The sequence below is a fragment of the Macaca mulatta genome, chromosome 2, assembly GCF_049350105.2.
Source record: "Macaca mulatta isolate MMU2019108-1 chromosome 2, T2T-MMU8v2.0, whole genome shotgun sequence".
Lineage (NCBI taxonomy): Eukaryota > Metazoa > Chordata > Mammalia > Primates > Cercopithecidae > Macaca > Macaca mulatta.
The window spans coordinates 147,682,733-147,699,076 of record NC_133407.1 but is presented as its reverse complement, the minus strand read 5'-3'; the positions used below and the strand labels follow the sequence as shown (position 1 = coordinate 147,699,076).

General features: G+C 37.3%; 1 protein-coding gene across 3 annotated transcripts in view; it reads left to right on the top strand.

Moving 5' to 3' along the window:
* The window catches only part of RAD18 (RAD18 E3 ubiquitin protein ligase), an 81,013-nt gene that overhangs the window by 44,872 nt on the left and 19,797 nt on the right, over positions 1 to 16,344 (top strand). For 2 of the 3 annotated variants that reach the window (XM_015130348.3, XM_077993347.1), the window contains 2 exons: positions 9,574 to 9,714; positions 13,044 to 13,227. In XM_015130348.3, the coding sequence (XP_014985834.2) occupies positions 9,574 to 9,714; positions 13,044 to 13,227 (325 nt within the window). The remainder of the gene's footprint in view (positions 1 to 9,573; positions 9,715 to 13,043; positions 13,228 to 16,344) is intronic. The other variant, XM_077993348.1, reaches the window with a different exon arrangement.

The following is a 16,344-nucleotide window of genomic DNA, read 5'->3' as shown; positions in this document are numbered from 1 at the left end:
GTGAGAAGAAGCCGGGTTTAAAATGGAAACATATGGAGGTTCTATCCTGTCCTCAGGCCACTCAGTAACAATACTTCTGTATAGGATTTCAACGCTTCTATATTTGTGCCAAAAATAGTTTTCATTTTATTGCTTGTTAGCAACTCCCAACTTTATCACTTCCTTTTCCTTAAATGTCTTTGTGTATATCTTTCCTAGGGCTAACACATTACTGTTTTGTCAATTGGATAGCTGTTATTCTTTGTGTGATTGGTTGGTTTTTAGTTTAAATTTAAGTGCCTGACGAACAGTAGATGGTTAATAGATGTTCACTGAATCAGTATTCCCAGGCATGGTGTGTTTTAATTGAGGTAAGATAATTTTTTTCTCTCTTCATTTCTTAAACTCTGAAGGCCCAGGTTCTGTAGTGATGTATTGTGGGAAGGAGGATGAAGCACACCTGCACTGGATGTAGGTGTGATCGCCTGTGCCTTGGTAGAATAGGAAAAGGACCCTAGAGGAGTCTTGGATTATGGACTGAACAACAAAAGTCGCCATTATTCTGTTGCTAGACAGATAAGTATGATGTGAACCTCTTTGATCAACTTTTAGGATGCCAGAGTGATTTTTTAGAAAGGAGAACAAAAGAGAATATCAAATGATCACACTGAATTGGCCTGTAAAAATAAAGCCTGTGAAAATAAGGAAACCAGAAAATTTGCATTGGGAGAAAGTAATTTAAATAACTGAAAGGGTGGCATCTAATAATTATCCCATATTAAGAAAAATTTGGACTGTATACAGTCAAGAAAATATTCATTGCCCACCACTTAGATATCTAAAAAGTAACTTTACTAAATAGATGGTATTAAATTAATTGATTTAACCTTAAAATAAACCTCAAAAGTCAAGTGCTTCACAAAGCTTAGATGCTTAGCCTTTTAGTTTATTCATACATTTTGATTTAGTGTCAGGTTCTAACTATACCGTTGATATATCTTCATCTTTTAAACATTTTATTAATGTTTTACATGTTTTTTAATCATTTACTTTTTATGAGGCTTATCATATAAAAGAGCAGTCTCTTGCTTCCTCCAACAATGTGCCTCTATTCCCATTCCCTAGAGGGAACAACTATGAAACCTTTTGGCGCTACTTTTGGTTATTACCTTACAATTTATAAAAAGGTATTATTTCTGCTATTTCTTGAAGCTTTTCAATTTCACATTAACTATTGATGTGCTAATATGAAAGGTGGAGATTTAGCTCATTTATGTATCCTGAGCCCTACCTTTGCTTCCTTTCCATCCTTTAAATATTATGTCATAAGTTTTTGTAAGATCAGTATTAAGTTAGATACACTGTTTATGGCTCAAGCCAGACAATTTGCATAAGATGGTTATAATTCATTTCATCAAAACATTCTTTTTTTCTTTTTTTCTTTTTTTTTTTTGAGATGGAGTCTCACTCTGTCACCCAGGCTGGAGTGCAGTGGCGCGATCTTGGCTCACTGTAAGTTCTGCCTCCTGGGTTCATGCCATTCTCCTGCCTCAGCCTCCTGAGTAGCTGGGACTACAGGCTCCCACCACCACACCCAGCTAATTTTTTGTATTTTTAGTAGAGATGGGGTTTCACCGTGTTAGCCAGGATGGTCTTGATCTCCTGACCTCATGATCCTCCCGCCTCAGCCTCCCAGAGTGCTGGGATTACAGGCATGAGCCACTGCGCCCAGCCCTGTTTTTCTTATAATTAATAATTCTCTTTTATTTGTTTAACTATTTACCTAGTACTAATATATCTCGAAACCTTCCAACAGAAGTATAAATCACTTTCCAGTACATTTACACACATTGATTATAACTCATTATTTTCTCAAGAACTTCTCCCCTAGGGCCACCCCTAGTCTCTGTTGTCCTGTTCCAGTCTACTGTGCTTGCCCTTTATGCCTTCTATTAATACATGGCTGCTTCTCTGGAATTTATTGTCACCAGCTTTCTGGGAATTCTGCTCTCCTCCTTCCTGTGTTGGTTCACTTCTTCCAGGTTCCAAGTCTCCGTCTTCTCTTGCCTTGTTTTGGTAGAGTACATTTTCCAGGAAACTTCCTGAGAAAGGGTGTATGCAACCTTGTCCAAACTGCGGCCCGTGGGCCGCATGTGGCCCAGGATGGCCTTTGAATGCAGCCCAAAACAAATTTGTAAACTTTATTAAATACTGTGATAATTTTTTTTTCTTTTTTCTTTTTTTTTTTTGGGTCATCAGCTATTGTTAGTGTTAGTGTATTTTATGTGTGGCCCAAGACAATTCTCCTTCCAGTGTGGCCCAGGGAAGCCAAAAGATTAGACACCCCTGGTGTAGGGGAATTTCTTGAGATATATAACATTCCATACATAACAGGAAATAACACCTTTATTATTGATTGATAATTTGGCTGTTTGTAGAACTTTACGTTGAAAAGATACTTTTCTCCGAATTTTCAAAGGTATCCTTCCATTGTTTTCTGCTTTCCAGCACTGTTGCTAATAACTAGCTTGCCATTCTGATTCTTTATCTTTCATTTATTACTTTTTTTTCTTGATCTGCCCATGTTCAGTTCACCATCAAGTTCTGTCAGTCTCTATCTTGTAAATATCCCCTGAGTCCATACACTTCTTATGTATCACTTTGCTTTCTTGTCATCCCCCATCTACTCTTGACCCTTCCTAATACTCAGAAGCCAAAACTGTCTTCCAGAACTGCTGAGTCTTCACATCATTGCCATTTCTGCCTTGCTGCCCTCCTGCCGTTATAAAGAATTCTTCAGTGGACTTTCCATTTCTCTTAAGCTAGAGTTTGTAAAGTCTGTTATTTCCTGTATCTGGACCTGCTGAGCTCTCTAGCCTTGCCTCTTCTCTTCCCCTTACTCCTTGTATTCCAGTCACTCTGGATATCTTTTACCTCCTTTACCAAGTCCTTCAGTGTTTTAGGGCATTTGTTACCCTCTTCTCTCTTTGTCTGGAACTATGTCTTTCTCTAATTGCTTCTGACCCCTATCTATACTACCTACTCTCAATCAGCTCAATTGTAGTTTCCCTGGGAAACCCTTTGTGATCTCAGACAAGGTAAGATTTTCTTTCTATATGTACTTACATTATCTTGTGTTTTTTCATAGTACTATTCCATTCATTCAACCATCACAAGTTTTTCTAGTACTTAGCATGTGCCAGATGCTATGCTCAGAGCTGGGGATATAGGAATGAACAAGACAGACAAAAAGCCTACTCTGTTGGAGTTTATATCTTACTAGTATTTTAGAAAGTGATAAGTGAAAAAATAAAGCAAGGAAGAATATAAGAAAAGTTTAACTTTTTGATAAAATGGTCATAATCGTTATTTATTGTGCAGTTAATTAGTTTCTTATTTCTAATTAATTTCTAATTAATGTGTTTTTATCAGTGTACTAGGGCTGCCCAAACAAAGTACTGCATGTAGACTGCATGGCTTAAATAACAAATTTATTGTCTCGTGGTTCTGGAAGGTAGAAGTCCAAGAGCAAGGTGTCAGCAGGGTTCTGGAGGCTAGAAGTCCAAGATCGAAGTGTCCTGAGCTTCTCAGGGCCGTGCAGGAAGGATCTGTTCTAGGCCTCTCTCCTTGGCTGTAGACGGCCATCTTCTCCCTATGTCTCTTGACATCATCTTCCCTCTATGTGTGTCTCTATGTCCAAATTTCCCCCTTTTATAAACATATCAGTTGTATTGGATTAGGGCTCATCCTAATGACCTCAGGGGTGGCTCCTCTGTCATTTCCCTATCATAAGCAAAGTCCTGAGGTTGGGGAAAAAACTGTCTCGCTTAGAAAAGAAAAAAAAGCTTAAAATGAATAGTGGGGGGTTGGGGGTCTGGGATAAGAGCCTCTTGCTCTCTGGAAATGGTTTCCTTTAATCACTGTATCTCTACCCCAGTTCAGATCAGCTAGACCTCTATGAAGGGAAACAGAATCAACATTCCTTTTACCCAAAGGAAAGAGAGAGGTGGCAGGATCTTGGAAAAGAGATAGATCCAACAATTCCACATTTAGCTCACCCTTTGTCATATCCTGGATGAGCCCCCATATGATGGGATAGTTCCCTGGACCTTGACCCCCTTCGTGGGCGGGAACTGGAATAGATCCTTTCACTCAGCCCACTGCTGGCCACTCCTTGCAAGAGGGAACACATGCTGGAACCAGCCGGACGCTCCTCTCTGGTGGGAGCAGGCTCTGTGCAGGCCCCATAGCAGTGTCCTAGCCCCTGCCCTTTCAGCACGCAGGTTCTCGTCCTGCGTCTTAGAAAAATGAAGTTGCACAGATGGATTGGAGTGTAGTGTATGTGGAGGATTTTATTGGGTGATGGCTGGCAGCTGATGGAAGTTGGAAAGGGGATGATGTGGGAAGAAGGTGGTCTTTCCCTGAAGCTGCAGCATCTGAAGTTAGCTGCATTTGTCTGTAGTCTCCAGTGCTCAGCTGCTTGTATCCCCGATGCTCAGCAGCTTGCATCTCTGACTGCTTGCATCAGCTGCTTGTGTTGCTCTGCCAGCTGAAGTATTTTTATGGGCAAAGGATAGAAGCATGGCAGACCAAAAAGGCAATATTTGGGCGGCGAGATGGGGTCAGCTGTTTTCACTTAGGGCCAAGGTCCCAGGCTTGAGGGTGGAGTTTAGCCAGGAGCCCAGCCATTCTGTATCTCAAGGACACCAAAGAGCTTTTGTTTATGTGGGTCATATCTATTAATATGTATCACATTATCAATTAAAACTTAGGGATGTCTGTTTCCAGCCATGGAATAGCTTCATTTACTCTCTTACCTAAAACAAGCAAAATGAATGTACAAAGTATATGAAATAGCAATTTTCAAGATACTGGCCATTGGGCACCAAAGGATAGGGAAACTTGAGAGGTAAGCAAAAAATGTGATGAGCCTTATACTAAAGTTTCCTGGCTATAGTGTGGGCAAGTGGGTATTCCAGGCAAAGCCTGGAGACTCTAAGTTAAGGAGAAAGAGCTGAGAGATCAGAGGAACCAAAGGAGTTAGAGTTTGTAGGACGGAGTACTGGAAGGAGAAACCCAGTGATCTGCAGAGAGTTCACCTTGAGTATTCATTTGGCATGCAAAATACATTCTCTGACCACAGTGAAATTAAATTAGAAATCAGTAACAAAGCCCTTGGGAAAGTCGCCAAATATTTGGAAGTTAAATAATCCATTTCAAAATAACCCATAGGTCAAAGAAGAAATTAAAACCAAGAAATTTCAAAAATATTAACAATGAACCCATTACATGTTAGCATAAATAACATATTTTGATTTAAAAAAAAAAAACTGTTTCCCCCTCTCCAAAAAATAAAAATAGAGATTTCTATTAGCCCAGACGGAATAACAGAGACTATATTTACTCTCCTCCATGAAAAAAAAAAAAAAAAGAAAAACCTAGAAAACCAGGTGAATGTTGAATGGTTTTTCAGATAATAGGAAACAAACAGGTAGCATAGGACTGTGATCTCTGAGATAGAGAGAAAACAAATCATGACTTAGGCCAAACATTGCTGTGAACAGACAACATTACATTTCACAGAGATAGAAGGGAACAGGGGTTTCACAGCTTGGAAGCAGCAAACCTTGACAAGACCAGCCTCAGAAGTATTTAGAGGTCAGAAGTATTTAGAGTTGATTGAGACCAAATTGGAGGTGAGGAAATGAAACCATTAAGGTAGACACCTTTTTGGGGGAGGTTTTAGTGTAAAGGAAAGCAGAAAAATAGGGTCATAGCTGGAGGAGGGGTGTTGGGTCAAGGGAGGGTTTTGTTTGCTTTTTTTTTTTAAAGTTTATTATTTAAATTGGGAGATATTTAACTCAGTGGCTTTCTGATCTTTTTGACTACATAACCCATAGTGAGAGATACATTTTATATCACTACTAACTGTATACATACACGTGACTGAAACAAAGGCTTCACAAAATGGTATTTGCCTTTTCCATTTTTAATGCATTCTGATACTTTTTATTATCTTTATTATTTCAATAAGAAAAAAATGCTGGTCTGGATTTACTGAGTTGTTTTCATAATTCACACTCTAGGTTCGAAGGCACAGTCTCTCTGTTCACAGCTTCATGGTGGAATCCCGAACATAAGTTAGAGGTTAGCCTTTAATTATAGCAAGGACAGTTGTTTCATGGTAAGAACAAGGGAAATAGAGCATAAGTGCAGAGACAAGTTATACTGGTGCTTGAAAGATGACAGAGTTTCTGTTAGAATGATTCTATATTTTTCAAAGTAGTGCGAGACCAACTAAGAGGGGCCACATGGGGAGTGTTGAATATTTGAATGAAGAGAAGAAAGTGTAAGATAGATATTTTGGAGAATTGTAGAGAAAACTTTACTAGAGAAAGGTGCAAGAGTTGTATAGCAGTATTGAATGCCCATTTGAGAATTATGATCATGAAATTAAAGTGTCACTAGTCAGTTCAGGGCTAGATGAAGAAGCCTGTAGTGAACATTAGCCATAACTGTTAAACTCTGTTTTTCATCCACGTTTAGCTGGTTGGCTATAATAGGTGGTATGATGGTGAAAGAAATATATGGGATTTTACTTTGGCAAACACTGACTCCAAACTCATTTCTTGATTTAAAGTGGATGAAGTATCTCAGTGGCATCACTGTAGAAGGGTGTGAGTCTTTTCTACTCTTGAGAGAGCCTGCTTTTAGTCTTTTGTGCCACTGGGTTCTGGGTTCTTGGGCAGACCCAGAGACACTCTGACTGTAAGGGCTGGTCTGAAGAAGAGTAGTTAAAGTGATCAGGGAGTGAAGGGCTTGACTTGGTACTAAAAAAGATTACATTTAAACTTGGAGAGGAACTAAGGATGGAATGATCCAAGTATTCAAAATCGGGAAGAAAATGAGTTGGTTGAATGTGTACTTAGCCATGAACACTCCCACGACTAGCTGAGCCACTTAAAACTTCTAAGAGGTAAATTCAGGACATATACCCACCAGAACTGAGATTTTAAACTCTACAGTACTCCTTGCCAAATGGCAAATCTTCTAAAATGAAGTAAAGAGGTAAGTGGGAACAATGTTACTAGTCTTGATCTGTTGACATTTTTCGTTTTCTGAGTGGGGGTTATTGGAATTCTCTGGCTAAAGCCAGAGTAGTGGCTGCCATTTACTTTTGGTTTCCAGCCTAGCTCTGGGGTAATTAGATTTAAATCTGGGATTTTATTACTTCAGAAGATAATAAGTCATTAAGCCTTCTTAACTGTTAATGCTATTACTTTAGCAAGTTTCTTAACTAATTCTTAAATCTCCAGTCTTTATGTGTACAGTGGAGTGGCCTTAGTAGGAAAATAGCTTAGACCTGGTCTAACTAAATTATGTAGATCCCATAGTACTGTGTCACCCTAGCCTAATAGAAACTACATAATGATGGTGGTAGTGTTAGCCCATTGATTCCAAGGAGCCAGAGAAATACAGGATAGTTATCCTCAAGTGCGTAGAGTACTTAAAAGAAATCACCTAGCTTGTATCCTAGATAGGATCTTACTTGTTTCTAAAGAGTTAGTTTTTTTCCAGTAATCTTTACGTCCAGGATATATTTCTTTTGCTGACATTTTAATGAGTCTCTTATTTAAAATGTACCATACATTTTATAGCCCAACACATTAGTTTCACTAGAAGTTTTCATACATGTACCATACACATAAAAATATTGTAATTAGGAGCATTCTTTCCTGAATGTCTTTGCTGTGCCTCTCAATATTCACGTATAGGAATCCAACTATTTTCTTCCTTGTGCATCACAATTTAGTTTTTCTCTTTTCGTGTTAAAAGATAATTTTCAAAAACAAGTAACATCATTCTCATACGGATGTAAAACGAACATGTGTTTTTATTAAAGATTTAAGCTCATTAGTAGAGAGAGGGCTGATATTATGAGGTGATCAAAGAAGGAGCCAAAGAATCATCACATTTACAGATGAGGAACATTGAAATGAATGTATAATGGGCAAAAAACTGGCTTCTTCCACATTGGAGGACGGAAGTCAGTTGAACCTCCACCCAACAGGATTTTGCATATCTATAGTCAAGAATTATTTTCCATTGCTCTCAGTTATCTACAACATGTACCATAGCTCAAAGGCAGTGAATGTCTGGAATCCTGGGAGAGTAGATTTAGACAATGCCATAGTTCAACTGAAGCTCAGTTTTTTTCCCTACACCCAGTAAATTCCTTATGCCTTAGTATTGTGCTAAGGAAAATGGGAGAAACCAAGTGATAAAAAGTACATTGTTGATTTTTGTACGAAAACAGTGTCAAATTTTTGTTTTAACTATTTGTAGTATGGTTCTCTCTAAAAATTTTACAGGATTTATGACATTACTTTGGACTGTGGCCTAAGTGTTTAACATTGCTAGATAAGTAAACTGCAACCTCAGCTGCATGGTTCAGAATCACAAATACATGCCCTAAAGTCCATGCAGTAATGATGACTGGCTGCTCTTTATTGAACAAATTGATACATTAATAATGGTGATCTTGAGGTCAGGGTTAATTATATTCAAAGATGTTAAAATGGTAGTAAATAAAGATTCGAGTTAGTATAGTATCCTAAGATAAGGTAGAATTGGTTGGGAGAGGTCTTAGAATCTTAAAGGGGCTCGCTCTACTGGGAAACAGGCCAGAAATGTGAAGAAAAAAAAGAGCTGGAGTGGATATCCTTTGTTATTATGATTCAACTTTCCTAGAGGCTTCTATTTTAGATCCAGTGAATACTCTTAGTACTCTTGTATCTTGGAAGTTAGAATGGTATCATTTGTATATATTTAAGAAAGCGTGCATCTTTCTTGCTCTTATGATTATGTAAAAGCCTCTCTAGAGAATGGAGTTTGGGAAGAAACCTAGAGTAGCAAACTAGGAATATCATGTTTCCATATTTGTATTTGAGGAAGAGAGAAGATAAAAAGAATCTTCCATGACACTGCAGCCCTTTGTATTCTTATGCTTGGTAGCTTTTAAATTTATTGCAAGTGATTCCTATGGATGCTGTTCTTGAGCAGTCTGGTACACCTCTTTTTTTTTTTTTCGAGACAGAGTCTCGCTCTGTTGCCCAGTCTGGAGTGCGGTGGTGTGATCTCGGGTCACCACAACCCCTGCCTCCCAGGTTCAAGTGACTCTTGTGCCTCAGCCTCCTAAGTAGCTGGGATTCTAGGCACACAATACCACACCTGGCTAATTTTTTTGTATTTTTAGTAGAGATAGGGTTTCACCATGTTGGTCAGGCTGGTCTCGAGCTCCTGACAAATGGTCCACCTACTTCAGCCTCCCAAAGTGCTGGGATTACAGGCGTGTGATACCACGCTCGGCTAATTTTTTTGTATTTTTAGTAGAGATGGGGTTTCACCTTGTTGGCCACGCTGGTCTTGAACTCCTGACAAGTGATCCATTCACTTCGGGCTCCCAAAGTGCTAGGATTACAGGCGTGAGCCACCACGCCCATCCCTTGTACACCTCTTGGTATTCATTTTGTCAGTTGTAGATGGTTAACTTTCATTGTCCTAGCTTTACTGTGAAGATCTTTTGAATTTCAGGTAAGAAACATAAACGTGAATTTCAGCTTCTGGTGGATCAGGCTAGAAAAGGATACAAGAAAATTGTTGGAATGTCACAAAAAACAGTAACAATAACAAAAGAAGATGAATCTACAGAAAAGCTATCTTCTGTATGCATGGGTAAGAAACTATAATTAAAAACAGACATATGTTGAATTTCATTATTTACTTTTAATATGAAAAGAAAATTAAACCAAGGAAATTTACTTTGGAGTTCCTACTTCTTTGAAATGAGGAAAAGTATTTTTAGACAAACTTCATGTAGCAGTTTGTAAACTAGATTTATTACTGTGCGGAAAATGGTTGGAAGAATGTCCTGAAGAAACAATCTCTTTTTGTCTATCATCCTTTCAGTTAATGACAAATCATAAATTTCTTAGTTATTTAAGCTTGAGGATGTTTTCTAGGTGTAGAATTTATTGGTGGAGATCCTGAGAGATCCTGTAAGAGAGTGAATTATTTTTGTGATAGAACACAGGTGTTTACTTTGGATGAAATGTTCTGCCAAACGGTCTAAAGCTGATATACTGGTAGGCTAATACAGAGCACATTCCTTAACTTTGATCCATTTTAAAATTTGAAATTAATATTTTAATTCTATTGCCTGGGCTTTGGACCAGTGAACAAAAAAGAATCATAATGGGGGAAAGTGTGCAAGAAAATTCCTTATCATGTTTTTCTATACTGTGGCAAAATATATATAATACAATATTTATCTTTTTAACCCTTCATAAATGTATAAGTCATTGGCATTAAATACATTCACAATATTGTATAACTATCACCAATGTCTATATCCAAAACAATTTCATCATTCCCAGCACAAGCTCTGCACTCATGAAATAGCAACTCTTCCGTCCCCTCTGCCTCATAGCCCTGGTAATAACGGTTCCACCTTTTGTGTCTATGAGTTTGCCCATTCCAGGTACCTCATATAAATGGAATTGTATAATATTTTCTTTGTGTGTTGACTTCTTTCTCTAAGCATAATGCTTTCAGAGTCCATCAGTGTTGTAGCATATTTTAAAATTTCTTATTATGATTAAACAGTATTCTGTAGTATGTATATGCCATATTTTGTTTATCCATTTATCTGTTATGGTTATTTCCACCTTTTGGTAATTATAAATAATGCTGCTATGAGCATTGATGCTCAAATATCTAAGTTTCAGCTTAGAGTGGGATTTCTGATTCATATACTGGTTCTATGTTTAACCTTTTGAGGAATTGTTAAACTTTTCCGTAGTGGCTGCATTATCTTACATTCCCACCAGCAAAGCATAAGGGTTCCAGTTTCTTCACATCCTTATCAACGCTTGTTATTTTCTGATTTTTAAATTTTTTTAAAATTGTAGATGTGAAATGGTATGTAATTGTGGTTTTGATTTGCATTTCCCTAGTGACTAATAAACAATTTGTGCATAAGGTGCTGCCTCAGTATGTAACTCATGGTCTTTGAACAAATCGAACTTGTTCATGCAATTGTGAAAGGATATTTTTAGAAACTAGTTTAGCACTTGAGAAAATCTGACTGAATATTTCCCATTAAGAAAACTTTTTTTTATTAGTTGAACCTCTCTTGAATATCATTGATGGCTTGTATGTATTTATGAACATCAGTATTACTCTTTCTGGGGTTCAAAGGTGATTGCTGCTTTTAGATTGCTGTGCATGAATGAGATGTCTGAGAGGGTAAGGAATGTGAGAGAGGTGAAGACAGACACAGACTGACTAAAAAGATGAATTTTGTATAGCATCATACAACCGATATAATTGTTGCTCTTTAGGACAAACATTGAAGTGCTCATGTAAGTGAACAAGTTGCATATTCTCTCAAGTGAAAACTTAGCCTGTTTTTGTTGTGTGTCTCTGGGGAGCTCTGATGTCTGAGCCTCACTCCTGAGGCTCTATTTTGAAGTCCTGCATTCTGAGATCTAAGGGCAGGTAGGAAGGATAACTTATTTTTTATGCCTACAGATTATTGAATGCTGTTTGTCCCCAAGAAGGAATATATTGTCTAGAAGTGTATGTAAGAGTGGAAGAAGTAAGAAAAGAATACAGACAATGTGCAAAAATAAAAGATTGTTTTCAGTTGAATTCCTGTTCCCTGGTTTGCCAGCTTTTTTGCATGCGCCTCACTAGTTGAGTAATATAGTCCCTGGGTGAACCGAGTTGACTGGGGGATTGGCTCCTCTTAATGTGATCCTGGTATCTGTTTACAAGAGGAGTTCTTAGAGGTTCAGGATGGTCATCCTGGCTAACTTCTTTTTCTCTTTTCCAGATATACTTTAGAGGGTGCTGTTTTGTTTTGCTAATGATAGTTTATTGATAGCCAGATGACATTAGGAGCATATTTTTAGGAATTATACTCTTGTGAAGTATGCTGTTCTCCCGCTATAACAAAAACTTAGAACTATTTCTGAAAAAAATTTGACTGTGTGAACTTGGCAAGGTTTTTTGAAGAATGTGTTATGTTCTTTCCCCATAAATTCTCTCTGTATAAACAAACCTTGACAATTGTATTTTTATTGTGCTTCGTTGAAGACCACTTGCCTCTACAAGTGCTTGAGGAGTGATGTGTGAAAGCTCTGTTTCTCTGTGAGGAAACACATGAAAGGAGCTCTGTACTATTATTAGCACGTGTAGCTTACATGCGAAAGTACCTCCTCAGTTCCTGAAAGTTAAGGACAGCACAGATGAAAATCCCAGCAGAGTTTATGATGAGTAGGAGAATCCTGGGCACTAAAGAATCTTTCACAGATATTCTTCTCGCTCATATTTGTAGAAAATTGGCCATTCCCATATGCCACATTTTTGTAAACACTGCATCCTTCCAGCTTTTTGGGGTCTTTATTTTTATCTGCAATAAGAGACCTTAAAAGCTGAGAATATGACAAAGAATGCATGGAAATGTGATGTATATTGGATCAAATGGAAATATTCCTTATGTCTGATTAGTTGTCCTTTTCCATAGAGAATAATTAGATTCTATTTAACAGGTTTAGAAAAATGTCCAGATAGATTCACTATCATATAGTAGTGACATATATTGTGGTTGTCTTATTAGTTGAATCTGTAGTCTTTTTTTTTTTGGTTATATATCTTACGTTGGTTTGTCAGTGTTCTCTGATCTATGAAATATGCAAGAATTCCTCAGTGATATGTTAATAGATGCCTCATTAGAATTACAAGATTCTTCCTGCTCCTGGTTTTAAAATAAATTTTATTTTTAAACTAATTAATCTTGGAAAAACATGGGCTGGATAGTATAATTAGGTAGCACCATTGTAGTGTTAATTCTTGCTCTCTGGCTGTCACTAGAGTTCTGGAATCAATGTGACATATTCTTCAACTTTACTAAGTGCATATGGTAGTATTAAGTGTTGCAGAAGTAATAGGCGTACAGAAGTTGTAGATTTTAACGTACTCTTAAATTTATTTTTTCCTAGGACAGGAAGATAATATGACCTCAGTAATAAACCACTTTTCTCAATCAAAGCTGGTAACAAACCACTTTTCTCAATCAAAGCTGGACTCCGCAGAGGAATTGGAACCTGACAGAGAAGAGGATTCTTCTAGCTGTACTGATATTCAAGAAGCTCTTTCTTCACCAGAATCCGATTCATGCAATAGGTAAGAAACATGCAGGAGTTGATTATTTTAAATATCTACCTCATATGCACACATAGATAGTTAGGCAGAAATAATTAGAAAGTAGCTTTGAGGCATGGTATGGTGTGTCACTCTTACATTTCAGTCCCCTTTTACTGCTGGGTCATCTTCACAGTGGTAACAAGGCAGGATTTGGGAAGGAAGTACAGGGATCAGAGGGTGAGTTTGGTATAGGCTTTATATAGCCTTTTTATAGATATAAAAAGGCTCTATAGCCTTTTTATAGATATTTTTCCTACCGTTGGAAAAGAAAGCATGATAGGCAGTGAAATTTTTGTCAAGACAATGAGTGAAGGAGATAAAAACAACTGTATTGGAAAACAGAGATGATCAGAAAGACATGGCACATAGGAGAGTTAAGAAATGAAAAATTTAACTGAGTAAATAGATGGGGAAACTTTAAAAATGAGAAGTTTGGTAATGAGTCATTTTGAAAAGATATTTTAAAAATATATAGGGTTTATTTTACACACATGCATGCACACATACCATTTTTTGTTCTGGTCTTTCACTTAATATTATGTCATAAATGTTAACATTTCTATAGGTTGGCACAAAAGTAATTGAAACCACAGTTAATTTTGCACCAACATAATACCTTATGTTTATAATTGTTATTTTTAAATGAGTACAGTATTTTGTTATGTCTCTGTACCATAAATTACCAGACCCTTCAGTTTCTGTTAGAGCTCTGCATTTTTTCCAGTGTTCTACTTACGTGCCTGATGCTATGGTAAAGCTCTTCCTTTGTTCCTATTGAATACTTTTTTTTTTTTTTCATTTTTTCGAGATGGAGTTTTGCTCTGTTGCCCAGCCTGGAGTGCAGTGGTGCAATCTCAGCTCACTGCAATCTCTACCTCCCAGGTTCAAGCATTTCTCCTGCCTCAGCTTCCCAAGTGGCTGGGATTACAGGCCTGTGCCACCTTACCTGGCTAATTTTTTTTGGTATATTTAGTAGAGATGGGGTTTCACCGTGTTGGCCAGGCTGGTCTCAAACTCCTGACCTCAGGTGATCCACCCACCTCAGCCTCCCAAAGTGCTGGGATTATAGGCGTGAGCCACCGTGCCTGGCCACTTTTCTTACATTTATTATTCTGATAGGTAGGCATTGCCTTCCGAATGAATTGTACTGATTTAAAAAATGCTACCAGCAGTATGTCAATATGAGTGTGTCTTGGAAGTTATTTGATCTTTGATGTTAGTTTATTTAAAAATTAGTAACATTGCTGTAGAATGATAGACTATTTCTAATCTAACTAATGGAATTATTAGTACATTTTTTATTAGTATACCCAGTGACCCTCTGTTTTTGTAGGATACCTGGGAAACAGTTTCAAATTAGTCAGAATGAAGTATTAGGAAGGAGAAATCTTCCCATCTCATTCCAAAGATTTTCAAGATCAAAAAATTATATTTCTAGTTGACTGAGGGTAAAACATAGGGTTGCGTGATTTGTTATCGTAGATCAGGCCATTCCTGCAAGTCCAGTGCAGTATTTGTTTTTAAACACACATGTAGGAATACAGAAAAAAAAAAAATCAGAGTCAGGGGAATAAGAGTTAGATTTTAACCATAGTCATTAGATGCTTGAATGTTTTGGAATGCCAGAATGATTTGGGACATTTGGGAATGGCAAAAACTGAAAGGGAAACGTGGGGCAGTCAAATGTCTTTATCTGGTTGTGAGAATATGGGAAGTGGGGCGAGTTTGTTGATGTCCTAGCCTCATTCAGACTTGTTGGCATCACTGAACTATGAGAGGACTATGGGAAAATGTCATTGCTTTTAGGTATACCATGGCCGAGGAACTAGGAGAGCAAGCAGTAGTCTCTGGGTTTAATAAAAAAGGTAAAGGAAATATGGCTGAGGGAAATATGGAGTAAACTTTATTGGGTCAATTTACTAAAATGGGTTAATCCAAAGGCTGATCATTGTAACTCATTACTCACTGAAAGAATTGAAAAGTACTTTCACACTTATCCCCAGTCACATATTGCTCCTGCTGCTACTTCATTAGGGGATTAGCCTTTTCTCATTATTTATCTTCCTACTGACCAAGATTCTGGGTAATATTATAAGTTTTACCATCTTTAATGATTTCCTCTTGATAGGAGTCATATAGGGGTATCATTATACTACATTGTGAGGTGATCCTTTTGTTAGCAACTGAACGTAAGTACAGTGATGCTAGATTAACTTTTGTTCTCTGTCCATCACAGGGTCTGACATTACACTATTGCACTCAGCCATTCAGCAAATATGTATTGTGTTCCAGGCGCTATTCTAGACACAGCAGTTTATCAGGGATGAAACCATCAAATAATTTTTTTAAATGTAAGCACTTATATTCTACTTCACATTATAATTAGTTGGTAATATATGTACATATTTCTGCATGCACACACACGTACATGGCTCAGTGGAAGTACACACTAATTACATATTTTAACAGTTTTATTGAGATACAATTCATATACCACACAGTTAACTATTTAAGAGTACAATTCAGTGGTATTTAGTATATTCACAGAGTTGTACAGCCATCATCACAGTTTTATAACATTTTTATCACCCCACAGAGAAACGCTGCACCCATTAGCGGTTACTCTCCATTTCTTCCCAAACCTCCTGCTCCAAGCCCTAGACAACCACTGATCTTCTTTATGTCTCTATAGATTTGACTCTTGTGGACATTTTATGTAAATGGAATCATACAATATGTGGTCTTTTGAGATTAGCTTCTTTCACTTAGTCTGCTCTCAGAGTTCATCAGTGTTGTACATGTTTCAGTACTATATTACTTTTTATTGTCAAATATTTAATTTTATGGATATACATTTTATTTACTCATTTGTTAGTTGATGGACATTTGAGTTGTTTCCAGTTGCAATTTTAACAAGGAAAAAAATCACCAAGTTTGCTTGCACACTGTGGAAGCTTAGCTTTAGTGATGGTATGTAAGGATTTACTAGGCTTGCTTTGAGAAAGTGGGCAGTGTCTCCTCTAGTACTCATGTCTTAAATTGTACTACAATACTAAATATTTACTCATGGTAAATATTAAGTATGGTAATCTTTAC